We start from the raw sequence: 22,675 nt of genomic DNA, 5'->3' as shown, positions 1-22,675 counted from the left end.
AGGATGTATCCGGAGACTCCGCTGCGTTTCAAGCTCGGCATCTGTGGGGCAGGAGAGTGAGCGGGGAAGCCGACGACATTGAGCAACGAATCAGTAGAGAGGGCAATCTCGGGACAAGTCGATTGGATGGGATCAGGTGGGCGGGGTGATCTGTTGGCCAGCGAGCCAGCGAACAACCAGCTTGCCGTTCGTCCGGATTCCCCGGCCGCGCTGAATGTCCCTTTCCGCTTGACAATCGGCCGCCGCTCTTGTATTGGCTCGAACGGCAACGGAAACGGAAACGGGGCCGTGATGTGCATCGCCGACAGCCGCTCCTTGACGTGTCGCCCGATTCACCCAGATGACAACTGCAACTGATGGATTGAACAAGTCGTTCCGGAACATATATCAGCAGAGATGTTGAAAGTGCCAACCAACAGCAAGCAGCGCCTCCCCTGATACTCATACCACACAAAAACTCATCACCTCACACCATCCATTCTATCGATCAACATGTCTACCACCGCCAACGAGGCTTCCTCATCTGAACCGCCATGCATCGTCAGGGGAACTCCTGTCCTACACTGCCTCGATGAAAACACCAAGTACGGCGACTTTAGGGATGACTTGGCTCGCGACGGATACGTTGTCGTTAAAGGCGTTCTCCCAAAGGAGAAGTGCGACGCCTATATCGACGACATCCACGACTGGCTCGAGTCCTTTGGGCTCGGCTATAACCGACACGATCCCTCCACGGTGAGGGAAGAATGTCTCCCCATCATCCATCAGAAGGGGCTCATTCAAGCTTACGGAGCCCCGCACGAGGTACGTTGATCGCCGAACATTCTATACGAGAGATTGATCGCTTATGACGAAACCTTCCTTTACCCCCTTCCTTTGGTTCCTCAGTCCTTCACGTGGGGCGTCCGAAGCGAGCCTGCCGTGATCGATACCTTTGCCAAGTTGTTCGGGACCGACGACCTCTTGGTCTCCTTTGACGCTGTGAACGTCTCATTGGCTAACCGGAAGGATCAAGGCAAAGTCGGAGTCTGGGCACACCAGGACCAAGATCCAGAGCGTGGGGGCCTGAGGTGTGTGCAGGTGAGAGTTCGCGCCCGAGAGTAGTGTTCCCTCCCAAAAATGGTCTCATGATACTCACTGTCGACGGTCGGATCGCGCCTTACAGGGATTTGTCAACTTGGCACACAGCGGTGACGATGATGGTGGTCTAGTCGTCCTCAAGGAGGGACACAAGATCAGTGAAGAATACCACAACGCCTTCCGAGAGGAGGACAGGGGTTTCAGGTGGACCAATGAGGTGAGTAGCAGGCCGCGGCTCGCCAGTCTGGATGTGGATCATGCTGACGAGTTTCCGAACAAACAGATTTACCAGTTCAAAGATACTGGTCTAAACTGGCTCAAGGAGCGAGGTTACGAGTGGCTCAAGGTTAATTGCGAACCTGGTGATCTCGTGCTCTGTAAGTCGAGCCAAAACAGTTGCGCCTGTGCGAGACATAGCCTTATACTTTCTGTACACTACTCTTAGGGGACTCCCGAACTCCCCACTACAACAAGGCCCCCGCCGGAGAGAACTCGCGATTCGTCGTCTACACCTGCTATGCGCCCGTATGGACGGCAACTCAAGACGAACTCATTTTAAAGAAACAGTTGTTCGAGAACACCAAAGGCCACAGTCACTGGCCCCAGGCTCTTCAACCTTTCATCGAAGAGTTTGTCACTCCGATGCGCAACGGCCAGCCCGACCCTCTCAATAAGTGGAAGCCTCGAAAGCCGCCCGTTCTGAGTGAGCGTGGATATAAATTGACCGGTATTCCGTATATCAAGGCCAGCGCCTGAGAGACAGGGCCCTATTCTATGTACCCACCGTCATGTATAGTGGTCGATGTATGAGCATTGTATTACATGATCAGATATTTCAACGACTTGCCCAACTTTTACCCAGTTTCGACCGTGTCCGATATGATGCGACTCGCGAGATCCTGATTCTCAGTGGAGCAAAATTGGCAGAGCGTTGTTTTCTCTTACGAAACGAAACGTACTGGTGTTAGGGTTTATCAGGGAATCATTGCGACCGGGACTTCGAAAGCGCCCCTCGTCATATGCGGGTACCGTCATGGGAACAACTGTAATCGTTGACGATACAGCAAGTCAGAACCAGTTTCGCCTCAGAGCATCCCTCAAAACGAAGATGCAGACTTCGATATATCGAGCATTTGACATGTCATCCACACTTTTACGATATTACTACGATTTAGAGAGGTACAAAGGGAATGATTACTCGTGAGGGGTGTTCGCCTCCAAAGTGCAAGATGTGCGTTCCGTAATTGTTGATGTTCTCAACAGCCTTGCCATCAAAGTTTTTAAGTTCGGGGTAGTTGGGGTTGTTCCCGCTAATGTGGATTTGAAGAGACTCTCCGGCTTCAAAGTCGACGCCCATGTGCCAGATTCCGATTTCGAGCTCAACGATGTCGCCCTTGGGGATCTTTTCCTCCTTGGTATGGGGGTGGAAGGGGAACTGAGGGTGAATCGACTTTTCACGGTCGATCGCTCGATGCGACGCCTTCAACACGCCCAGCGAACCGGGGTGCATAAGAGTAGCAGCGTGATCCTTTGCCGGAATGTCCTTGTAGTTCTTGATCCATCGTCGTTCGATGGGCACCTGAACGTGCTTGATGAAGTCGCCGTTTGCATCAAGCTTCTGCAAGCTGATGAAGATGCTAAGGTCGTCATAATCCGGACACGACATGAAGAGGTGGGCTTTGGGCAGCCCCATGATTCGCGACCTCTCCTTGAAAGTGTGCTTGAAGGTCACGCCACTGTCGGATTCGCGGGTATCGTACGTGACCTGAGCGCTCTGTTTGACGGGACTGTCGAGTTGCACCTTTCCATCTTCGGCGAGATGCGCCTCGATGTATTTCGTAGAAGGCAGAGGCCAGTCCTCAACCTCGATATCTTCAATGGGATCCTTGTCGCCGAATTGCAAAGCTGTCATGCGGACTCGTGGGGTGGTCTCGGCCCAGTCGTTGTCCTTCTCTTTCAAAAACCTGTCGAAGAACCCTTGCAGGTCGTGCTGGGTCTCGGGCATGGCCCAAAGGTCGAACCACTCTTGGTAACCAGACCACCGAAGCCATTTGTGAGCGGTGTCGATCTCTAACCAAGCTCGAAGTGTACCCATGGTATGCAAGGACGACACGTCCGAGCCGCTGAGATACGTGGGAATATTGATCTTCTTCATGTCGACCCTTTTCTGTTCCCAGTACGGACCCATCAAAGGGTATTTCTTAGCTGATCGATCATCGAAAGAGTGAATTCAGTACGGGATCGGATGCTGAGGGCGATAATCAATCGAGGCTTACACATGATCTCAAAGTCTTCTACCCCGCCACTTCCTTGGATGATGAGTTTGGCAATCAAATTGAAGTTGGAAATATTGTACCTAATCAAACCACACGGAACGGGAAAGTCAGTCTCAGATAACGGATGGCGCTGATTCACCCAAACGTACACTCCGCCTCGGTTGAACTGCTCTCGGTACATGTCACCAAGACCTTCCCACGGAGCGATAGCCTTGAGCGAGGGGGGTTGAGTAGCCGCGATAAAGTATTGACTGATCGCCAGGGCAGAGTTACCGGCCATTCCGATATTCCCATTGCAGTAAGGCAGCTTGGCCAACAGCTCGACGACATCATGTCCATCTTCGGCATCCTGAGCGCCAAGCAGTTCGACATTGCCTATTACCCGCGATACAGAGGTTAGCGATGTGACTACGGGCAAGATTGGATCGGAGGGAATCAAGGCTTACCATCAGAGTGACCAGCTCCCCTGCAGTCGACGCTGGCGATAGCGTATCCCTGAGGACACCAGTAAGCAGGGTCTACAGTTTACGAGATCAGCATAAGATATCATCGATTCGGACAGTCGCCGCCTGGACTCACCTAGACCTTCAAACTTTTCCAACCCGGAGATGTCGCTGGGAACGACGCCGCATTTCCAAGTACAAACCGGCAACATGGAGAGCCCGTTGTACTTTTTGCCATAAGCACTCCAAGAGATGATGATTGGGACCTTTTCGTTGGATCCTTCGGGACGATAGATGTCGGCATACAGTTTTGCTCCGTCTCTGACGACGAGCTCAACGTCATGATCGACTCTGATGTCCGAGGTAAGAGGTCTGGCAGGAAGGTCGTCCCATCCTCGGCCGATATGACCTGCTTTGTAGACGGTCGACTCGCCAGGCTTGAACCCCTCTGTTCAAGAAGCTCAAGTCAGTTGAGTGCATTTGCATCAAGGCAGGCTAAATGATTGGCTTACGATAGTTGTTGTTGCCGATCGTAGGCTTGCTGATGGGCCTAAAGGTAATCTCGCAGGGAGCAGGCATGACGCGATGGCTTTGATAGGTGAACGAAGATCGTGACCGTGGTGTTAAAGATGTGTGTCTGTAGCTTGTAGCTGTGATAGAAGATCAGTCTAGTCGTTGCCATTGTCGAGTGTCATAAACCATGTCCATTGCGTCTCTTGTAGTTGAATGATGCCAGCGCTATTCGACACAGCAGTGGAGACCATGCCGATCGCCGAACAGCTATCCGGAGAGATGGCAAGTCTCCTGTGCCGTCCTGAATCCGAGTTTTCCGGTGGCTTGGTCTAGGTGGCTGGGGTTGTTAGGATGGAACGAAGAGGGAGTCATGTGATCTTTACTAATGCGGAGTGCTAACGTCATTCGCAGGCCGAAGAGGCAAAGGATGCTGTCTGGGTTCGAGAATGATTGCTCCATCTATGATGATCATGCATGATCGCATGAGAGTCGCTTGAAATCGCTTGATCTGCGCAGATCCTCAAAGTGAGAGAGAGAGGGCGACGCGTAAGCCACAGATACCATCATCGTCTGAGCTATTTAAAAGTCCAGCAACTCGATTCTGATATTCTGGAGATACATATATTTATTATTATCCATGAATGCAGAATGACAATCCACATCGTGATCTTGTTCCGAAATGGAAGCGCTCTTTCCCCTAAATATGACTAAATGTGACTCGACATGACGGCCGACCTCGTCGCGATCACAACCCATTGCATACGGCAGGATTCTACGCAGATGCTGAAGTCGACTCGACTGTACTTACCGCCTTCTTCTTCCCGACATTCCCCATCTTCCGCAACATGATCCCGACAACGAGCCCGCCCAACACACAGAACCCCACGACCATGTAGAAAGCCCCTTGATAACCTTTCAAAAGCGCTGGCTTGGGGATCGCGCTCGATGCCGTCTTGCTCGCGATTATGTCCACGCCCAGCTTGGCAGATTCCTTCTCGGCGACCCGATCTGACACGATGGTTGTAAGGGCGAGGACGAGCACGCCTGCGATCTGATTCACAGCCGAGAAGATGCTACCGCCTTGGCCCTGTTCGTCTGGTTTGCTCGTGCTCGATATGAATAGCATGCTGACCAAATAGGGCTCAGCGATCTCTTCACAATCAAGACGAATGCTGACCGGGCTTACCATGTGAGGAACATGAAGTCAGCTCCCCAGACAAGTACACAGCAGGCAGGGAATTGCATGGCCCAATCTGCAATCACACGACCAGAAGTCAATAGCGAATTCATTCCCGCGGCGCAGACGATTTCGCGCTCACAGATCAACCCGGCAGGACACGTTGCGAACAGTAGAGCAGCAATGCCTGTAGCCGCAGCCGCAATGAGGAGAAGGACCTGTCCGGACTGCAGTAGATTTGATCAATCGAATGACCTGAAGAAGCAATCTGCAGGATCATCACGTACCACATAGGCGACGCAGAACGATCCGACGATATTGGCGAAAACTCCGACAACGCAAAGCGGCAAGAATCGCAATGTCGCTTGTATCACCGGTCTTTCTTCATAACTCCTCCAGTAGAGGCTCATCCAGACGACGGCGCTATCAGTGAAAGATCGGAGAGTATCAGTCTCCCGAAGTCACAGCACGAATGCACCGGACACTCACGCTCCAAACGATCCTCCTAAACAGACTACCGCTGCCATCAAACTAGGAAACATGGGTCTCCTCCAGATCGACAGTTTCATGAGCGGCGGCTTCGTACCCTTCTTCTCGATGTAGTATTCCCACATAAGGAATAAGCCTAGTAAGACGAACCCGCTTGCCAGCGTGGCGGGGATATAAGGCGTCTTCCAGCCCTCGGGAGCGGTACCTCCTTCTCCCAGAGGGAACAAGACGCAAAATATCCCTCCGCCCGAGAGGACGACGCCGATCCAATCCAGATCTCGCAAAGCCCGCGGATACTTTGTTCGGGGAATACAGCTACCCGGTGCCACAAAGAGGTTCGCAAGGGAGAGCGTAAAGGACATCCCGGCGCAGATGTAGAAGAAAGTTCGCCATCCTGCTGAGGTGTATTGAGTGGTCACACCAGCCAAGACTAGCCCGACGGCTGTCCCAACAGGCGCTCCTGCACCCAATCCTGCAAAGGCCCGTGACTTGATAGGTCCCTCGGCAAAGGTCGTTCCAATCAAACCTATAGCAGCCGGTGTCACACTATATCGCAGCGTCAGTCATTCATCGCTTTGTCCTTCAAGCGAGGTGATTATGGACTCACCCCGAATAAGCCACCCCGGCGAGCGCGCGAAAGATGAACAGTTGTATTTTGTTCTGAGCCAATCCCATCCCCAGGAACATGGCTCCGCCGATAGCTGAACCGATACTGAAAACCGGTTTGTGGCCATACATGTCACAGATCTTGCCCGATAGCAAAAGACAGCATGCAGTCGCCAACGACCCTGACGACGCGACCCATTGCAATTGGCCAGACGGAATCCTAAAATGTGATAAGGACAGCATCAAGGCTCCGTCTGAACGTTATATAAGGTCTGGACCAGCTCCATTTGATTACTTACCTCAGATCTGCACCGATGTCGGCTATGGTAATGGATCCCCCGATGCCAGAAGCCACTTGCATCAAGGAGGATGTCATGACTAGGGCCACCAATGCGATCGAGCGCATGGTGGAGATTTCTGGGTACTTATGCGGGGCCAGGCTATCGACATCCAATACGGCAACAGCGTCTAGCTCTGAGGTCACCGTTGCAAAAGTACCTTTGTCTTCATCGTGTGACAATTCTTCTTTAAAGAGGTCCTGTTTGGCATCCATATTCGCGATTAGCTATGGCCTAGCTATTACAACCTGTTGCGGAGAGGGATTTGAGAATAGCATAGAAAATTGCCCGCTGTGGCGTGACCGATGTTATACCATGCCACCATATTCAATGCTTCATACTGTTCATTGTTCGACCCCATATTCAACGGAGATATGGGATTGGATTCGCCGTCCCCTCGGAATTGAAATCCGGTTCCATGCGGCCGCCGCGGAATCAGATTGCAGTTCAGACCAGTCCCACGTGACCATCGGCGGATCCGCTGAGACCGAAGAGCGTCGCCCAGATCTCGTCGATATTGGCGACCGCTTGGTCAATCGCGAGGTCAGGTTGATTCTGAGACTGAGTGTACTGATTTCCTTCGTCGTATTGCGGGTCAGAGGTTTGTGTTTGTGGGCCCGGATTTGCCACCCTTGATCGGACCATCTCGTTGACCGCTTCGTAGAGGTCAACGAATTGTGGAGGAAGCCCATGCTCAAGAAAGCTCTTGGCGACGTATGAACTGGCTTGCGACAGAAGCTGTGATACGATAGATGAGTATATTTGAGAAGGCCATCACAGCGTGATTCTTCGACTCACTTCGAGATCCGCTCTCGCTTGCCAGGTTGCTGAGTGTCGACATGTATGCAAACTCAAAGCGAATATAGCGGTCCCGACCGAGTGCAAAGTCCAATAGTGCAAGTTTTTAGGCGATGTACGCGTGCAAGCATCGAGAGTCGTCAGAACGGAGCGAGCCGAGTGCGTGCAGATGCTTTCGCTGGACTCCAGAAAGTGGAGAAATGGCTGCCCTTGCAACCGCGGGTGAGACAGATTTTGTAGGACAAGTCGGGGATGGTCCACCAAAGAAAGGCGATGCAGCGTGATCAAGCTGAAACTCGATCGGCGCATAAATGGTGACATACGACGCAGATGATAGAAATTGAAGTTACTCACATCTGATGATACTGCATGTGCAACATGGCGGCGAATGGAAAGAACGGCCCGTGTGCCGGACGTTCTCCCCCAGGGCGAATCTCGATCGGCAGCGTTTTCTTCCACGCTTCCAGACGCATATGACTCTGTCCGATATTCTCCAACACCTCGACTTCGTAATCTGATCCCACAGGTGCATTCGTCGGAAACAGAGTCTGGGCGATATGAGCGATCTCCTGACACAACTCGGCCAGCGCCTTGAGGATGTTGATAGGCTGACGGACCGATCCCAAAACGAATCCATGGTCTTCGAAGGACGCGAGAGAAGTCGTATAATCGCTCTTTCGTAGCAAGACGGGTCTTCCAGATTCGATCGAACCTATGGCATCGAGCGAGATTGTCGTGAACCAGATACGCGCGTCCAGACTGGCTTCCGGGCCGTTGCTCAGCCGATGCAGACCGAGACTTTGCGAGATCCTGACTAAGAAGCAACATTCAAATCAGGTAAAAGTCTGATTTTAGAGGATATATCCTGGTGACTGACTTGCTGAGCCAATCATCTGCCACGCAAGTCCGTCCTTCGATCGCTGTGCCGCACATCAAGTATCGATCAGCGAGTTGCAAAGTTGTTGACGATTCACTTGGAAGGACTCACCGTCCGCATGGCGATTGCCAACAGGAGCAGTGCCTGTACAGAGGATCGAAAAGGCCGACCCAATATCACCGACAATGTTTTCCAAGCCAATTCGAAGTAGGTCCTGGCGACGGCCGAAGATTGATGAGTACTCGGTGTCATGCTCGCCCCCAAGCTAATGACAAGGTATAGAACCGGGGTGACAAAATCCTGCCCTGCGGACTGCGGACCTTTAGGCCGGTGCAATATTGTTCTCAACCACGTCTCTTCAATTATAGGATAGAGGATGTGAAAAGTCTTGAAGTATGTCGAGATATAAGTCTCCAGTGCAGGTTCTGGCGGTAGTGGATGATGACATGTTTCCACCTGTCCGGGTAGCATCATCTCTTCAGCCGATGACATGCCATGTTTGAGATGACGTGACGGGTTGGTTCCCCCGCTCTCTTCGTCGAGCCATTTCACGAAGACCTGGTCAAACGAGAATAACGAGAGCGTGAGTGCCTCAAAATCCGCCCTGTTCAAACCTGCAATTGATCGGACTGACCTGCGACGAAGATGCTCCTAGGAACTTCTTCCGGTGTTCTTCGGAATGGATTAGATAATCATCCCGACCCCTCGCCTTATTGACGGTGCCGCTTTCATTCCTTTGATGCTGCGATCGCGCATCGATCGTGTTCGAGCCGAGTCCCACGTCAAACAGGCCATCCAGACCCAGTTGACCCTCAGGCATCTCTCCGTCGTTACCGGTTCTCTCCATCAATCCGTTGGAACGCGAATATTCCACATGGTCGTCTTGATAATACGATGGAGTGGGATGACGAAAATAGGACATGTTGTCCGACGATTCACGGATGGCAGGTAACTGAAGCGAACCTCCCATCGAGGTAGAAGCGAATCCGACGCTGCGATCCTGGTACGAGTTTGATTCTGGAAGAGGAGCTGAGGAGACCGAGCCAAAACGAGTGAAGAACGGGTCCAGATCATAACTGGACCGCGTGTCCGTAATGGCTCTCAGTGTCGATGTCGATGGATCTAGAACGGAAGACTGGGCTGTAGTCGTGGCCGCTAAAGGGCGGTCGGGTGGCCTTGCGTCAACAGCCGGAGGAAGAGTCTCTCGACCTATAGCTCCCAACCCGTTTTCCCTGTTATTCAGGATCGCGTCAGATGGAGACGGTACCAAGTTGGATCGTGCCTCCACCGTGGTAGTCTCCCTTTTCTGCCTGAGTGCCAAAATAAAGTCCAATGGTGCATAGGTCCCATCCCCGACTGGGTATAATTTGGGTGCCGGTGATCGACTTCCATGGCCGCGAGAGGACGAGCTCGATCTTGAGCGTGTCCTACGAGACCGGTTGGCCGGTTTAGTACTGATGAATTGGGAGGCACAGTCCGGATCAGAGCTCTGGATCCAATGCGAGATGATCTATTTAGTGAGCTTACCGGTCGCACTCAGCCTCCGCTCGTTCGCAAGGCTATTACGCAGGATCGGTCTCAGTCAGGTTGCAGCAATACGAGGAAGACGGATTCCGCTTACTACACATTTGGGCTCTTTTGTATCGCAACGTATCTAAAGAAGCAGATACAAGAACAGCCAGCGTCAGCATTGGCGGTTCGATTGATCGGTCGACCGATCCTCCGGGACACAGCCTACTTTACGTATCCGGCATCTGCACCGACGAAGCGGAGTATGTATATTAGCATCGCATCGTCATCGTCATCGCCAAGCTGATGGACACATCCGAAGCCTCACCTCTCACAACTCGCAGCAAGTCTCGTTCGTCTCTTCTTAGCAGGCGGCTCTTCGGTACTAATTTCGGGTTCGGGACTCATGGCCGGAAAGAAGTTACGGAGTCGATCGACTTGTGACCCGGGGTGTCCTTTGCTCCGAAGTCCGTGCAGGATCTACTTGAACTGTCCGAGGATGAATGCGGTACCTGATGGCTGATGGTGAACGATCTAACACGAAATCGCAGACGGACGAGTTCGAGTGCATGGGTCGAGAACGTATAGTCGAATGTGATGCCGTTGAGACATATCGGGATGATACGTTGACCCTCCCGGGGCGGGGGCAGGCGACAGAGTACGTAGCTTACGTAATTGTCATCGGAACCAAATCTGTCGCATGTTGATCCTCTTCGAGGAATTTTGTCCTTGCATCTTAGATTCCCAGCTTCTCGCCAACCAGAGGCGAGAACGAAACCGAAGTACCATCTGCACTGTCCTCTCGGGCCGAGTGAGCTGATCATAGCTGAACACAAGCAGGAAATCTCTCGAAACGAACGCGGGCCTGGCCGGACCATGTTCAAGCCAGAAGACCCCTTCTCCGTTCCGAAAGATCTCTTGGATACCTGTCATATGTTCTTCTCATCACCCCATACTGGAGACATATCGATAGGGCACTTTGAGAATAGCGAGGGTCATGGCGAAGAACAGATTTCTGAGCCAGGAGGTCGTATGAAGAGGATGTTGAGCGGCTGGGAGTATCGCGATCTGCAGGTTGACCCTGTGAGTCCTTTCTAACTAAATTTCACACTTCTTGAGATACTCGACATGAGAAGTACCACAATTTTCCTTTCAAATGCCACGCTGATTTCCAGATGATCTATATACCTTGCAATGTCGCGCAGTAGCGGTTCAAAGGACCTTCCACCATACCCGGTTACTTTACCCGCCGGACTAAGATCATCAGGTCATCGTCGACTCGCCGCACCGGAGTCAACCTTTCGTCGTGTGGAGCTGAAACGCGACCATCAGGCGATGGCGGTACTCTGAACCGGGAGGTCGCTGAACTTGACGCGATAGAGTCAGCAAGCGCTGAGGGAGAACAAACCGGCTTGGAGCAAGAAGAAGACGACGAGGCGGAAGCTTCGCCTGTAGATTTCGTACTGCCTGCAACTCGGGAAACACAGGAAGGCATCAAGCGTCATACGAAGAGCCGATCTGATAGGCAGACTGCGATAATTTGGCTGGAGTGGTTCGTCGTCTATCACCCAACGTACCGGATACCGAGTCTGTGTTTCAACGCAAGTCGCGAAGGTGAGTCGTATCTGCGTGCATTCACGAGCCTTGTCGGACGATTCCGTTTGTGTAGATCAAGACTGATAATGCTCGCTATCGTCATCCCGCTGGACCAGACGGCACGGTCTTGGACCTACAGGAGATTCTAGATTACGGGATTTTACGCCCTCCCACTTCGACCTCGGTCACCTCGCCTGACAAATTGAATCTCATGGACGACCATCTACCTCTATCTTCCGACTCGCCATTTCCTCTTGTCGTGCGAGATTCACATCCTTCCTCGTCGGTTCAAGACTTGGGAGTTTGGGCCGTACATCCTTGTCATGTCAGACCTCACATCACCGAGCTGCTGCTTGCCGACGAGAGCCATCGCCGCAACGGAGAGGAAGCCGCCCACGAGCAGCAGCTAGCGGAAGACGACAAGAAGATGAGAAAGAGGTGGATGGAGATCTGGTTCATGCTACACTCGCGCCTCCTAGGCGACTTGTAAGATTTGTTTACGTCCTCCCACGAGGGCGCGATCGAAAATATCTCCCGATCGAGCGAAATTCCAGATCGCGCGAAACAGCCGGGACCGAGCTAGTTCGAGCGGTCGTCCTTGATTGAAGGTCGCTAGTTGGCCGGGGACAGCCTGCACAGCCAAAGTGCTTGACCTGGACTAGATACTACTTATTGCGATGTAAAAGTGTGACTTGTATTCAAGACGAGTCCTTGATGATCTGAAACGGAGCTTTCGACCTCTTGAATTGCCCTGACCTCGCTCCACGTTGACCACGTCGCTCTCGCCTCGTCGCTACCTGCCAAGGGACGCCCACGCTCTCCTCGCTACTCGACCCACGTAACCGAACCTTCCTTGCCCTTCATCGTTTCTCCGTCTCCTTCAGGTGAAAGCCAAGAAGAAACGGATATCATCCATCAGCGATCAGCAGCAGCTCAGCAGCCCACCCTCGGACCCCCGAATCGATACGCCCAAACACGAAAAGCGCTCCCTTTCTTTTCGGTCCGCTTCAATATGCCGAACGACTATCAACAACAACCTGATCATCATCATCGCCATCATCAACATCAACAGTCTCGGGACGAGATCGATACTCGAGTCATCAACAACATATTCCCCTCAAACAGCCACAGCTACCAATCAGACACTCGTCGGACCGCTTCGCCCAACTTGCAGCAAGATCCTCATCTCCTCTCAGCAGTGAGAGATTCGGTCCATATCACGACTCCCGGTTCCACCGAGTCATCGTCCCATCAGTATCAGAATCAGTATCAACGAGCTGGGGCCGAGATGAGACGGAGCAACTCTCCGTTCGACGACAAGTACGCCACGGGAAATAGTGTTGGCACCACAGTGGTGGACCAGCCGGCAGGACAGCCTCACAATCAACTGGGTGGGATCATACATGCCAGTGGGGAGAGCAGCGGGGTGGTGGGAAAGGAGAGGGTCAGGTTTGATCGATCAGCGTGAGTCTTCAGGTTTCGAAGTTACAACTTTCTTGGCGTCGGTTTCGTGGCCGCAGCCTATCGTGCTGCCATCAAAGGTGGAGCGGAATTTGCTCGTCTACTCCATGCTCCACCGTACGTAAACTCGTCGCTCGTCGGAGTCTCGAAAAAGGAAAAGGGGGGATGGCCCGACGTGAGATGAAAGGAACCCCTTTGTTTCGAGATACCTGCCTACCTGGCTTCCGTTATCGACTCGCCTTATCATCAATCAATTCAATCACTCTACTCTTCTCTTCCTCTTTTTCGGCTTACAACTTACGCAGAGAAGTTTCTTCCCGCTGACATGGCTCTCCTTGCACCCAATGATAGCCCAACTGGTCCTACTCGGACGAGCTCTGCCACCTCGACCATGAACAGCACCTCCAACCCTCTCCTCCGTCGTGCCCCAGCTTCAGCAGACGCTATTCCGCACAGCACCTCTACCTCTACCATCCGCCTCGTCGCTCCCGTGGAGAAGCGTCCCTCGAAGCACGCCGATCTTATCGATAAATGGGACGGCTCAGGCTTCGGCAAGTCGATGTTGCACCACTCTGGACCTTACGATGCGGCAGCTCCTTCGAGGAACGATGCGAAAGAGCGTGGCGCGGAGAGGGCTCCGATGGGGGTGTTTGATCCGAAAAAGGGGAGCAAGGTCACTGAGCTAGACGTCAGGGCCTGGAATCTAAAGGCTGCTAGCGCTGCTGAGCCAGGGATGGGATCGGCCTTGCCCTCTGCTCAACCTTCTTCAGGAGGACTAAGTCAGACGCAGAGTCGGCCTCAGCATGGAAGGTTCAGGAGTGGCAGTATTACCCGGGTGATGGACTCGAAGGCCTCTCCAGGGTTGGAGCAAGAGGTCGTCATCCCCTCTTTACCCAACAGCGGAGCTCTGCCCATGACCGCTCGCCCATCACGTCCCGGTCGAAAATCATCCATCAACTCTCCAGGCATATACGGCTCGTTGCAAGAGGAATACTCGAACAACTTGCCTAGCAGCGGGGGATACTTTGACAATTCGGGAAGCCCCAATAGAGCGGTTGGATCGCCAGGAAGGCGAATCTCGATGGGCCCCGGTGCGGATCTCGAGGAAGAGGAAAAGAGGGTGAGGCAGAGGGAGAGGGAACAGAAGAGACGGGCTTTGCAGGCTGCTTGGGGGATCGATGAGCGTGAGTCCGACTCGCAAGGTGGCTTGAGGGTTTGTTGCGTGGTCACTGTAGAGCTGATTCAATGCTGATTATTGACGTGCAGCTGAACCGTACGAAGATTTCGGGGGTTTCGCTCAGAATGATGTGGACTCCATTAGTCGTAAGTTGATCAGTCACGGAGATTCTTCCTGGTCCTTTTAGGAAGCTAACATTTTGCTCCTTCTGTGCTATGTCCTGCGCATCAGTAAATGACAACGCCGAGCCGATCGTGCCGGTCAACGAGGGGCCGCGCTCGCCAGGAAAATCAGGCGGGCTTTCCCTTGGAGGGCTCATGCGCACAACTTCGCGAAACGCCAACGGGAATACTAGGTACACACCGAGTCCCGCCGGCGAAAAGTCGGAATACTTTGCTGGGACCGGCAGGCCTCCTATGGATGGAGATCGGGTCTTGGGCTCTGGGACGGGCTTCGACAGTAATGGAAATGGCAAAGGAGTCAAGAGGACGCGGAGCTTGATGCAGAGGTTCCGAGCGATGGTAAGTCGACAGTCTCGTTTCGTTGCTGACCGCAGCGAACATATGCTGACCAGCGTTTCTCTCTCGATGTCATCAGCGAGACAACCCGAACGTGCCCGTCAATTCGGATGCAGCTATGCCTTTGCCTCGAGCGGGATCGCCTGCAAGTGCAGGGAAAGCTGGTCGTCATTCGCCATGGAACGAGGATACGCTCGGGATCATGGGGGACAGTTCGACGCCGACCAACGGGCAACAACCAAGCGAAGCCGTCACGAACCCACCTACATTGCAACTCGGCCGCGAGAAGGACGAGGGAGGTGTGCAACGCCAACGGTCGTTCTTGGGACGAAGAAAGCCCAGCCGGAGCAATGTCGCCGCCGTACCTGCGAGTCCTGTCGAGCCGCAAGAAGAGATCCTGATCACGCACGAACCTGAGCCTCGCAAGGCTTCTCCAAGCTATGGCGGGATGGGGGGCCGGGACAAGGCGCTGCCTCCACCTCCGGCGCCTGTCATGCCCGTCTTCGAGGATCAGTTTGCGGATATGACGCTCAAGCCGCCTACGGAGGGAGCAGGTGTGCAGAGAAAGACGAGCCTGATGAAGAAGCTCAAAGCGAGGATAGGGTAATCGGAGGATTTATCCAGATTGGAGCACTGTTTGGACGTTTTCTTTTCATATTTCGCGATATTTAACGACATCAAATGGGAATGAAAGGCACATGTTTGGTCAAAGCCTTATGAAAGGCTTCCTCTAATTAATATTGATGATTGTCTGATGGGACCTCTACTGATTCATACCGGTCAGACCCTTTCACGATCGTGATGTACGGCTCGTCTGTCTAATCCTGGCTGCTGCCGGCAGAGACGGGCTGAGCCGAGCACTTTGTAAACAAAGAGGAGGGATCGTCATGTAAATCTCGCAGTCGCAGTTCATACCGATCCGGAGTGATCCTTCTATCGTATCTTGCCAGACTCGATCGACCAGCACCTCGTCATGATCCACTCAATCAATCCCTATTGACGAAATGATGGAACTGCGAAAAGCTGCGTAAGAAAGATACGGATCAACCCTCCGCAGTCACAAAGCACCAGACTATCCTTGTTCTCTCAAATCTCTCGTAGGTGAAACCAGCTTTGCTTTCGCTCAGAACCCCTTGGCATATCTCGTCCGCTGACCTTGATTAGTCTGTTGTTTATATAAAGTGAAGATCCTCAGTGATTCAGGGTTGACGCTCTCCCTTCCTGCCCGCCCTATGCCTGTCCATACGAGTCTATAACATGGACGGCTCAAGCATCGCGACGTCATCGGCGGCGTCCGTTTCTACGTCGAAACCGGCTAGCCAGAGTCAGATCCCAAGCATTCTTCTCCATGGAGTACCTATGATCAAGCTCTCCAACAAAAAGGTCAAGCAGAGGACGGTATGGCTGAGTGCGGAGGGGCCTAGTATTCGATGGGACAGCAGGAAGCTTGGTGTCGGTGAGTCTCTCGGTAAGACGGTGTATGCTCATGACTAGTTATGCTCATAGCCGTATACTGTTCTGCATCAAAAGTGAGAATCGATCAAATTAGAGAGGTTCGCTACGGACTTTCTGCTTCGCCATCTCAACCCGTTCCGGGTCTGACCGAATCAGCTCGCACACGCTGGATCACGATCGTCTACACTCAACCTCCGGCGTCTTGGAAGACGTTGAACATCGTCGCTCTCAAGGACGACGATTTCAATCTCTGGCTCGAGACGATATCGAATCTCCTCGGTGCTATCAGAGGGATCTCGATGTCGATGGGTACCGGGAATGCGACAGGAGGTGTCATCGGCATCACCGGTGATAAACCGGCTGTCGCTGGCATGAACTTGCACCAGAGAGACAGTTGCTGGATCGAGGCTGACCAGGATCAAGACGAGAAGATCTCATATGAAGAGGTCTGTAGGGCTTGCAAACGAATGGGCATTGTCATGAACGATATCGATAGCATCATAGCGAGCTATTGTGAAGTAAGTCATGCTAGATCTTGACTAACGTATTGCACATGCTAACGCTGGGGTCTGTAGACAATAGATGCCGAGAACAAAGGATATCTCACCATCACCGACTTTACCTTATTACTCAAGATGCTCAAGCGACAGCCAGAGATTCAGGAAATCTACGAATCGTTGACTCAGGAAGGTCCGCTTGACGGCAAGCGATTCGGACAGTTTCTGCGTGAAGTGCAGAAGAGCAAACTACCCGAGAATGAAGTCAACAGGATCTACATTGATCTTGTTCGCGGAGCTGAAGCGATGGATTTCGAATCGACGTCGACGTCGGTACCAACGGATGCTTCGACGGCCGACGATTTCTCAGTCACATCAGAACAAACCTCATCGATGGCCGGAAGCGCTGCAGGCCTTTCACTCGAGCAGTTCACCACATTCCTTTCGGCCCCAGTCAACGCGGTGCTGGATCCTTCTCAGCGTAAAGTCTGCCAAGACATGAACAGGCCTCTATCCGACTATTTCATATCGAGCTCGCACAACACCTATCTAATCGGCCATCAATGGAAAGGGGAGAGTACTGTCGAGGGATATGTGCGGGCTTTACTAGCAGGGTGCAGGAGCGTAGAAAGTAAGTCCTTGTCCCTTACAACGTCCTACACCCAATAACCTAACGACACGGCCCCTCTCAGTGGACATCTATGATGGCGATGATGAACCCATCGTCTACCATGGCAAAACGTTGACCGGATCCGTATCGGTTCGCGCCGTGTGCGTGGCCATCGCATCTTACGCATTCATGGCGTCGCCTTACCCTATCATCATCTCTGCGGAAATGCATTGCGGTCCGGAACAGCAACTGAAACTGGTGGGCATTCTGAAGGACGTATTCGGGGAGCAACTCGTGACTGCGGAGCTACAAACGATACGCAAGGCGGAAGCCACTGCCGAGTTGGCACAGCTACCTACACCGGAGCAACTCAAATACAGAATTCTATTCAAGGTGGGCCGAATCATAGGGTCAAAAGCTTAATGTCAGAATCTGATTATGACCGTACGATCTCTCAGTCCAAGCGAACGTTGGAATCCGCAGCAGGATCCGGCTCAGATCCCTCTGCTTTGCCAGCTATATCTGATTCTACGGATACGACCGAATCTTCCGAGCCAGACCATCCTTTATGTGAGTGCAACCTTTCTCGACAATGCACCCGCGATACCTATTGAACATGGTTAAATACAGCTCGCAGTCCTCGGGCACGCACATTCCTCGACAAGGTTACTTCGAAAGTCGCCAAGCTCACCACCTCGCCTCCACCCTCGCCCCCGGTGTCGTTTGGACAGAATAATCCTCAGATGCCCAGAAGATCGTCTTCGCTGGACTCGCGATCGAACAGCTTCCAGCTAAGGAGGTCCTCATCCGCAAGTTCCGCTGTTAAGATGAGCCGCAAGCAGGGAATCGTCCCGGAACTAGCTGCTCTCATGATTTACACGGCCGGCGTCAAATATCGCGGATTCAGTAAACTCGTAGAATACAAAGCAGAGGAGATGTTTTCGGTCTCCGAAAAGGTTGGGACCAAGATCTTACGGGCGACACCGCTTGATTTCATCAAGCACAACAGGGCACATCTATCTCGGGTCTACCCGAACGGTACCCGGTTGACCAGTACGAATTATCTACCGCATCACTTCTGGGCTATGGGAGCGCAACTGGTCGCACTGAATTGGCAAACGTGTGGTAAGCTCAAAGTCTCGCTTCTCATTGCAGATTCGGTCGCTAAAATCTGTTGTGAAACGATCAAAAGATGCCGGATTTGCCTTCAACGCAGCGATGTTTGCCAGAAACGGCCGCTCGGGATACATACTAAAGCCGGAAGCGCTGCGGTCGAGACACAAGGAACTCCTCGCACAGAAAGATCGTCATATCTTACAGCTGACAGTAAGCAATTGTTCGAAGCACCCTTGAGCTACTCCTGCTGATGTATTATTGCTTTCTCGCGAGCAGATCTTGTCAGGTCAATCGCTTCCTTTACCATCGGACGTCGAGATTGACGAGAGTCGCTTGTACATCGAAGTGACGGTAAACGCTCCCGGTATAGATGCAGCGAAGAGCGTTAGCTCGGTCGGAGTGAAGGCCAGCAGCAATTCTTCGGGATCATCGACATCTTCAGATTCGTGCTCGATTCGAACCAAGGCTATCGTTGGGAACGCTTACAATCCGGCCTGGAAAGAATCTCTGAGACTGAGCTTCGATACCTATCGGGGCTTGCTGGATCTTGCTTTCGTCAAGATCGAGATCAAGAACGCCGTCACATTGGGCGACGATGTCACTTTCGCACACTATTACGCGAGCCTGGGCAGTCTCGAGCAGGGTAAGCGCACTCGAAAAGTCACAGTTGAATCACGTCTGATTCTCGTCTCGTCTCCGCTTCGTAGGGTACCGCTACCTTCCTCTCTTCGACAGTCAAATGTCACAATACCTTTTCTCGACCCTTTTTGTGAAGATCGATCTTACCGTTTGATGACCGCAACTCGGTTTACGCCTCTTATGACATCACGACTTCTTGTACTATAGACTTTTGGGATCAACCCTTCCAGAGAATGGATACGATCATTTGTGCGGCGATGATACTGATTGCATCAATCCTCGCTGCGTTAGCTGACGATGGCCGAATCAACCCGCTTCGAGGTGTACGGACGATCTAAGCGCAGGTGCTAGACTATCGGAGGGGCATACCCTGTGTCCTGCTATACTCAATCGTCGTCGTGCTTTCTAGGAACAGACTTCGATGATGTAGCTCTCTGCAGTGTAAACATTTCTACGCTCATATAAGATACAGCTTTCTTGGGAGTCCCAATTCGATACAGCGGAATTAAGCGACGTTCATATCCAGCACAATGTCGATATGGTTTCGATCCAGGGGCTTATCTCTTGTCAGCGCTAGCGCTTGTGCAGTCCTGACCGTTTGTTTGATTGCACGCCCATTGAGGGGGATGTCAGCCAGCCTGTCCAGATCGAAGGTCGCTGGATTGGTATTGGCCATGGCCAAGAACTGTCATCGCGGAAATTTCATCACGTCAAGTCAGCCCATATTGCTAACCGAAACAAGAGGTACTCACCCGATCCCACAGAACCCGCCGGCTGGGGATGTCCAAATCGGGATATCTCAGGATAAGTGAGAACCTCGAGAGGAACGCGTTATCAAAGCTGAGCAAAGCCGGACAGATCAGCTGGGAAAAGTACAAGACCCTTGAGAGCAGTGAGACTCACCTTTCCAGCCTGTTGGTCGTCAAGATCAGGATACCGGAAAAGTACTCAAGTACTATCGTTCGCCTAGTCAGCATTGACAGCTTATCCTGCACTTGAGATAGGCTCACCGCGCAAGAATATCGCCACCAAGCCATTGCGTTCAAGTTCATGAGAGTCTCGCTTTTCGAGGAATACGTCTGCCTGTTTATGATCCAGAGTACAATCAGTCCACTTCATCGGATGAGGTCTACTAAAGATCGCTCGCTCACTTCGTCGATGAGAAGCACAGCGTTCCAATACGTAGCAAGCTGATTGCCAGAGACGTCAATTACGCTCCACGCGGTATGGGAGCCAGAGAATCCCTTACGTCGAGCACGTTCTTCAGATTCTGCTCCAGCGCTGACACGGAAGTTCCCAGCTCCCCAGCCGATATCGCGCTGGAATGAACGAGACATATTTTATCAGCATAGGTCAGATGCGAGCATTGGCTTCGAAGGCGCTTTCTCACTAGAGAGGTCGCTTGAGATGCTCAGACACTGCTTCAGCGGTCAAGGTCTTTGGCGGCATATCGCAATGTCAGCCCTACTGCTCGAGCCTCTCTGCTTTCCACGACCTACCTTGCCGCAACCCGGATTACCATACAGAGCGATGATGCACCCACTACTCTTCCCTTGCACAACGTCGTTCAAGAGGAGCCGCTTCTTGTCGCTTGAATGGACTTCGATCAGCGACCGCACGACCTCGCGATACGAATCTGCCAAAACGAGATGCTGAAAGGGAGCTTCCTCCCAGATGACTGGACGCAGCTTGTCGACGGAGAATTCTCCCCATTTCTTGCTAGCGAAGGAGAATCCTTGCAATGTGGGCGGAAGCAAGTGTGCCTTTGTAGCAGCGTTCCAATCAGGATCATCTCCCAGGTTGATAATCTCGGCGTCATTCGTGTTCACATCGTCACTGCGGTTGTATGGCATCAGCGGTGGAGTAACAGAGCTCATGGTGGCCGTCTGCTCACTCCCAGACATCCAGCACCGGCACTGAGCGCCTGAACTGCCTGACATCGATCATCACGCGCCCTTCGCCATTGATACGTGTGCTAATGCAATCAGGTTAGACGCTATCAATTTGAAAGTACGTTGTACCCCTGCAATTGTTTGTCAGGAACTCACCCTCCAGCATGGGCTTTCATGACAAACGAGCCCTTGTAGCCACAATAGAATTGGCCGCAATGCTAAAGCGCACGAGTAAGCAGAACTTCTTGGTCTCCCTCAACGTGGACCTACATACCTCCAGGTATTTTGCCGATCGGTCTACGAGCAGGTATTCAGCTTCATGGGGGACTTATGAGCAGTATGTGGCTGATTCACTGACCTGCAAATTGCTCTTTGGCGCTTGTGGTCAGAGGTTGCACCGGAAGAGATGCAATTGGCTTCAGTTTCTGCATATAGAAGAATCCAATCAAGTCAATGTTCCTGTACGATCGTGGACTGTAGATGAACTTACAGCAAACTCTAAAATCTTGCGGGTGACCTTGATCTTCTGGATCCGGACGCCCGTCCACTGAAAGACGTGACCATAAAGATTGAAGGTACGGCCCTTCTGCGACATGGCATAGGCCCATCCTTCGACTTGCATAGCCATCTAAAGAATGTTGCCGTCAGACCGAAGAACGACGCACTGCAAGTTGACTACCTCGCTCACTTTCTCGCCCGTCAGGTCATAGACGACCTCGACGTGTTGTCCGACCTCGAAAAGTAACCATAGAAGCGACCAAGCTATGCTTCCTTTAGGCAAGAGTTGAAGCTTTTCCTCACTATTGGTTCAATCGACCGGCTTAGCGATGTTTGAGGTATCGTAGCTCTCGTGATAAAGGGGGAGGACTCACGCATCCGCGAATTCTTCCTGCACGAATCCGAGGAGAGCGTCGACCGATCCCTTGATTCCTATCGACAGATCTTGCGCCGCTGATCGGACGGTCTTGCGGCTGACATAAAGCAATTGAGCATCAATCTAGTCACATGAAGAAGCCTTAGCCCGAGGTCATGTGGCCCCTAAAGTGACCGTCTCACGTTGGCTGGTTTGCTGAACAACCCCCCCTCGGTCGGAAGACAGGTTCTCAGAAACTCTACGAGCCGCGGATCTTGCAGTTCGATATGGGTGAATGGATCCGCATTATTGGTGGTCGCGGATTTCCTCCTGAAAGCGACGAAAGCATCTTGTCCGTCACCGAGGGCTTTGGGAGGGGGCGGAGCCTTTGTCCAGATGCCATATTGGCGGTCCCAGACCTGATCAAAGACAGAATAGAGTTTGGGAGGCTCTTGACTCGTCTGGTCATGGTTGTGGAGTGTTCCGTTCATTGCTGGTGGTCCTTCTCGCGGTGACAGACTTGAGCAACGGTGAGTATGAGAGTAGTCAGAGTATGATGACCTTGAGCTGTGATGAGATGATGATGATGATGGTGATGAATGATGTCGACAAACTGGCTATGAGACGATCCCCACCCCCCATGCCTCTCGACAGATCCCGGCAGGCAGGTTATCGGACGGAGCCGTCGGGTCCAGCACGTTAGCGCGAAGAATGACGTAAACGCCATCGACGGCCCGGAAGACGATCCGTGGTCA

General features: G+C 52.5%; 8 protein-coding genes across 8 annotated transcripts; 4 read left to right on the top strand and 4 right to left on the bottom strand.

The window, feature by feature from the left end:
• Positions 1 to 256: 256 nt before the first annotated feature.
• Positions 257 to 1,937, top strand: HD553DRAFT_313293 (uncharacterized protein). Its single transcript, XM_046180215.1, has 5 exons — positions 257 to 804; positions 889 to 1,080; positions 1,166 to 1,297; positions 1,364 to 1,457; positions 1,526 to 1,937. Exons 1-5 carry the CDS (start codon positions 493 to 495, stop codon positions 1,834 to 1,836), a joined length of 1,041 nt encoding a protein of 346 aa, XP_046035705.1. The 5' UTR covers positions 257 to 492; the 3' UTR covers positions 1,837 to 1,937.
• A 274-nt stretch (positions 1,938 to 2,211) lies between these two features.
• Positions 2,212 to 4,820, bottom strand: HD553DRAFT_313292 (X-Pro dipeptidyl-peptidase C-terminal non-catalytic domain-containing protein). Its single transcript, XM_046180214.1, has 6 exons — positions 4,312 to 4,820; positions 3,936 to 4,247; positions 3,803 to 3,874; positions 3,506 to 3,731; positions 3,357 to 3,436; positions 2,212 to 3,285 (listed from the first exon to the last, which is right to left on the bottom strand). Exons 1-6 carry the CDS (start codon positions 4,376 to 4,378, stop codon positions 2,252 to 2,254), a joined length of 1,791 nt encoding a protein of 596 aa, XP_046035704.1. The 5' UTR covers positions 4,379 to 4,820; the 3' UTR covers positions 2,212 to 2,251.
• A 233-nt stretch (positions 4,821 to 5,053) lies between these two features.
• On the bottom strand, positions 5,054 to 7,421 carry HD553DRAFT_54639 (major facilitator superfamily domain-containing protein). Its single transcript, XM_046184308.1, has 7 exons — positions 6,884 to 7,421; positions 6,586 to 6,804; positions 5,979 to 6,524; positions 5,777 to 5,912; positions 5,632 to 5,716; positions 5,499 to 5,565; positions 5,054 to 5,439 (listed from the first exon to the last, which is right to left on the bottom strand). Exons 1-7 carry the CDS (start codon positions 7,135 to 7,137, stop codon positions 5,085 to 5,087), a joined length of 1,662 nt encoding a protein of 553 aa, XP_046035703.1. The 5' UTR covers positions 7,138 to 7,421; the 3' UTR covers positions 5,054 to 5,084.
• On the bottom strand, positions 7,370 to 10,514 carry HD553DRAFT_343114 (fungal-specific transcription factor domain-containing protein; the record flags this gene model as incomplete). The annotated part of the gene is made up of 10 exons (XM_046182842.1): positions 7,370 to 7,660; positions 7,721 to 7,898; positions 8,075 to 8,534; positions 8,598 to 8,640; positions 8,709 to 9,155; positions 9,232 to 10,051; positions 10,125 to 10,156; positions 10,219 to 10,251; positions 10,336 to 10,351; positions 10,435 to 10,514. 10 exons carry the CDS (start codon positions 10,512 to 10,514, stop codon positions 7,370 to 7,372), a joined length of 2,400 nt encoding a protein of 799 aa, XP_046035702.1.
• A 217-nt stretch (positions 10,515 to 10,731) lies between these two features.
• On the top strand, positions 10,732 to 12,393 carry HD553DRAFT_313287 (uncharacterized protein). Its single transcript, XM_046180213.1, has 4 exons — positions 10,732 to 10,764; positions 10,847 to 11,189; positions 11,315 to 11,720; positions 11,819 to 12,393. Exons 2-4 carry the CDS (start codon positions 10,983 to 10,985, stop codon positions 12,190 to 12,192), a joined length of 987 nt encoding a protein of 328 aa, XP_046035701.1. The 5' UTR covers positions 10,732 to 10,764; positions 10,847 to 10,982; the 3' UTR covers positions 12,193 to 12,393.
• A 60-nt stretch (positions 12,394 to 12,453) lies between these two features.
• On the top strand, positions 12,454 to 15,668 carry HD553DRAFT_54587 (uncharacterized protein). Its single transcript, XM_046184307.1, has 5 exons — positions 12,454 to 13,166; positions 13,515 to 14,347; positions 14,430 to 14,486; positions 14,572 to 14,861; positions 14,938 to 15,668. Exons 1-5 carry the CDS (start codon positions 12,715 to 12,717, stop codon positions 15,463 to 15,465), a joined length of 2,160 nt encoding a protein of 719 aa, XP_046035700.1. The 5' UTR covers positions 12,454 to 12,714; the 3' UTR covers positions 15,466 to 15,668.
• Positions 15,669 to 16,115: 447 nt separating this feature from the next.
• Positions 16,116 to 19,329, top strand: HD553DRAFT_273622 (1-phosphatidylinositol-4,5-bisphosphate phosphodiesterase 1; the record flags this gene model as incomplete). The annotated part of the gene is made up of 10 exons (XM_046177820.1): positions 16,116 to 16,314; positions 16,389 to 16,835; positions 16,896 to 17,441; positions 17,503 to 17,813; positions 17,879 to 17,990; positions 18,051 to 18,177; positions 18,217 to 18,545; positions 18,613 to 18,746; positions 18,813 to 19,179; positions 19,244 to 19,329. The coding sequence occupies 10 exons, from the start codon at positions 16,116 to 16,118 to the stop codon at positions 19,327 to 19,329; spliced, it is 2,658 nt and encodes an 885-aa protein (XP_046035699.1).
• A 260-nt stretch (positions 19,330 to 19,589) lies between these two features.
• HD553DRAFT_313279 (P-loop containing nucleoside triphosphate hydrolase protein) lies at positions 19,590 to 22,525 on the bottom strand. Its single transcript, XM_046180212.1, has 16 exons — positions 22,124 to 22,525; positions 21,940 to 22,064; positions 21,756 to 21,867; positions 21,558 to 21,695; positions 21,426 to 21,492; positions 21,342 to 21,364; positions 21,224 to 21,285; positions 21,070 to 21,150; positions 20,675 to 21,011; positions 20,566 to 20,612; positions 20,425 to 20,494; positions 20,327 to 20,365; positions 20,186 to 20,258; positions 20,079 to 20,130; positions 19,928 to 20,015; positions 19,590 to 19,860 (listed from the first exon to the last, which is right to left on the bottom strand). Exons 1-16 carry the CDS (start codon positions 22,409 to 22,411, stop codon positions 19,681 to 19,683), a joined length of 1,782 nt encoding a protein of 593 aa, XP_046035698.1. The 5' UTR covers positions 22,412 to 22,525; the 3' UTR covers positions 19,590 to 19,680.
• Between the last annotated feature and the right edge of the window lie 150 nt (positions 22,526 to 22,675).

The sequence above is a fragment of the Filobasidium floriforme genome, assembly GCF_021052385.1.
Source record: "Filobasidium floriforme strain CBS 6241 chromosome Unknown HD553scaffold_14, whole genome shotgun sequence".
NCBI lineage: Eukaryota > Fungi > Basidiomycota > Tremellomycetes > Filobasidiales > Filobasidiaceae > Filobasidium > Filobasidium floriforme.
This window is presented reverse-complemented; position numbering and strand designations above follow the sequence as displayed.

Excerpts from the sequence above, each read along its gene's own strand:
- HD553DRAFT_54639 (XM_046184308.1), bottom strand. The coding sequence starts at position 7,137 with ATGGATGCCAAACAGGACCTCTTTAAAGAAGAATTGTCACACGATGAA. Across the intron at positions 6,805-6,883 it reads GACATCGGTGCAGATCTGAG|GATTCCGTCTGGCCAATTGC; the intron begins GTAAGTAATCAA and ends ATCACATTTTAG. Across the intron at positions 6,525-6,585 it reads GCCGGGGTGGCTTATTCGGG|TGTGACACCGGCTGCTATAG; the intron begins GTGAGTCCATAA and ends GCTGCGATATAG.
- HD553DRAFT_313287 (XM_046180213.1), top strand. The coding sequence starts at position 10,983 with ATGTTCAAGCCAGAAGACCCCTTCTCCGTTCCGAAAGATCTCTTGGAT. Across the intron at positions 11,190-11,314 it reads GCGATCTGCAGGTTGACCCT|CGGTTCAAAGGACCTTCCAC; the intron begins GTGAGTCCTTTC and ends GTCGCGCAGTAG. Across the intron at positions 11,721-11,818 it reads TTTCAACGCAAGTCGCGAAG|ACGGCACGGTCTTGGACCTA; the intron begins GTGAGTCGTATC and ends CCGCTGGACCAG.
- HD553DRAFT_313292 (XM_046180214.1), bottom strand. The coding sequence starts at position 4,378 with ATGCCTGCTCCCTGCGAGATTACCTTTAGGCCCATCAGCAAGCCTACG. Across the intron at positions 3,875-3,935 it reads GGAAAAGTTTGAAGGTCTAG|ACCCTGCTTACTGGTGTCCT; the intron begins GTGAGTCCAGGC and ends CGTAAACTGTAG. Across the intron at positions 3,437-3,505 it reads CAGTTCAACCGAGGCGGAGT|GTACAATATTTCCAACTTCA; the intron begins GTACGTTTGGGT and ends TGGTTTGATTAG.
- HD553DRAFT_313293 (XM_046180215.1), top strand. The coding sequence starts at position 493 with ATGTCTACCACCGCCAACGAGGCTTCCTCATCTGAACCGCCATGCATC. Across the intron at positions 805-888 it reads CTTACGGAGCCCCGCACGAG|TCCTTCACGTGGGGCGTCCG; the intron begins GTACGTTGATCG and ends TTGGTTCCTCAG. Across the intron at positions 1,458-1,525 it reads ACCTGGTGATCTCGTGCTCT|GGGACTCCCGAACTCCCCAC; the intron begins GTAAGTCGAGCC and ends CACTACTCTTAG.
- HD553DRAFT_54587 (XM_046184307.1), top strand. The coding sequence starts at position 12,715 with ATGCCGAACGACTATCAACAACAACCTGATCATCATCATCGCCATCAT. Across the intron at positions 14,348-14,429 it reads TGCTTGGGGGATCGATGAGC|CTGAACCGTACGAAGATTTC; the intron begins GTGAGTCCGACT and ends ATTGACGTGCAG. Across the intron at positions 14,487-14,571 it reads TGATGTGGACTCCATTAGTC|TAAATGACAACGCCGAGCCG; the intron begins GTAAGTTGATCA and ends CCTGCGCATCAG.
- HD553DRAFT_313279 (XM_046180212.1), bottom strand. The coding sequence starts at position 22,411 with ATGAACGGAACACTCCACAACCATGACCAGACGAGTCAAGAGCCTCCC. Across the intron at positions 21,868-21,939 it reads CAGGAAGAATTCGCGGATGC|TGAGGAAAAGCTTCAACTCT; the intron begins GTGAGTCCTCCC and ends TTGAACCAATAG. Across the intron at positions 20,016-20,078 it reads ACGACCAACAGGCTGGAAAG|CTTTGATAACGCGTTCCTCT; the intron begins GTGAGTCTCACT and ends GGCTTTGCTCAG.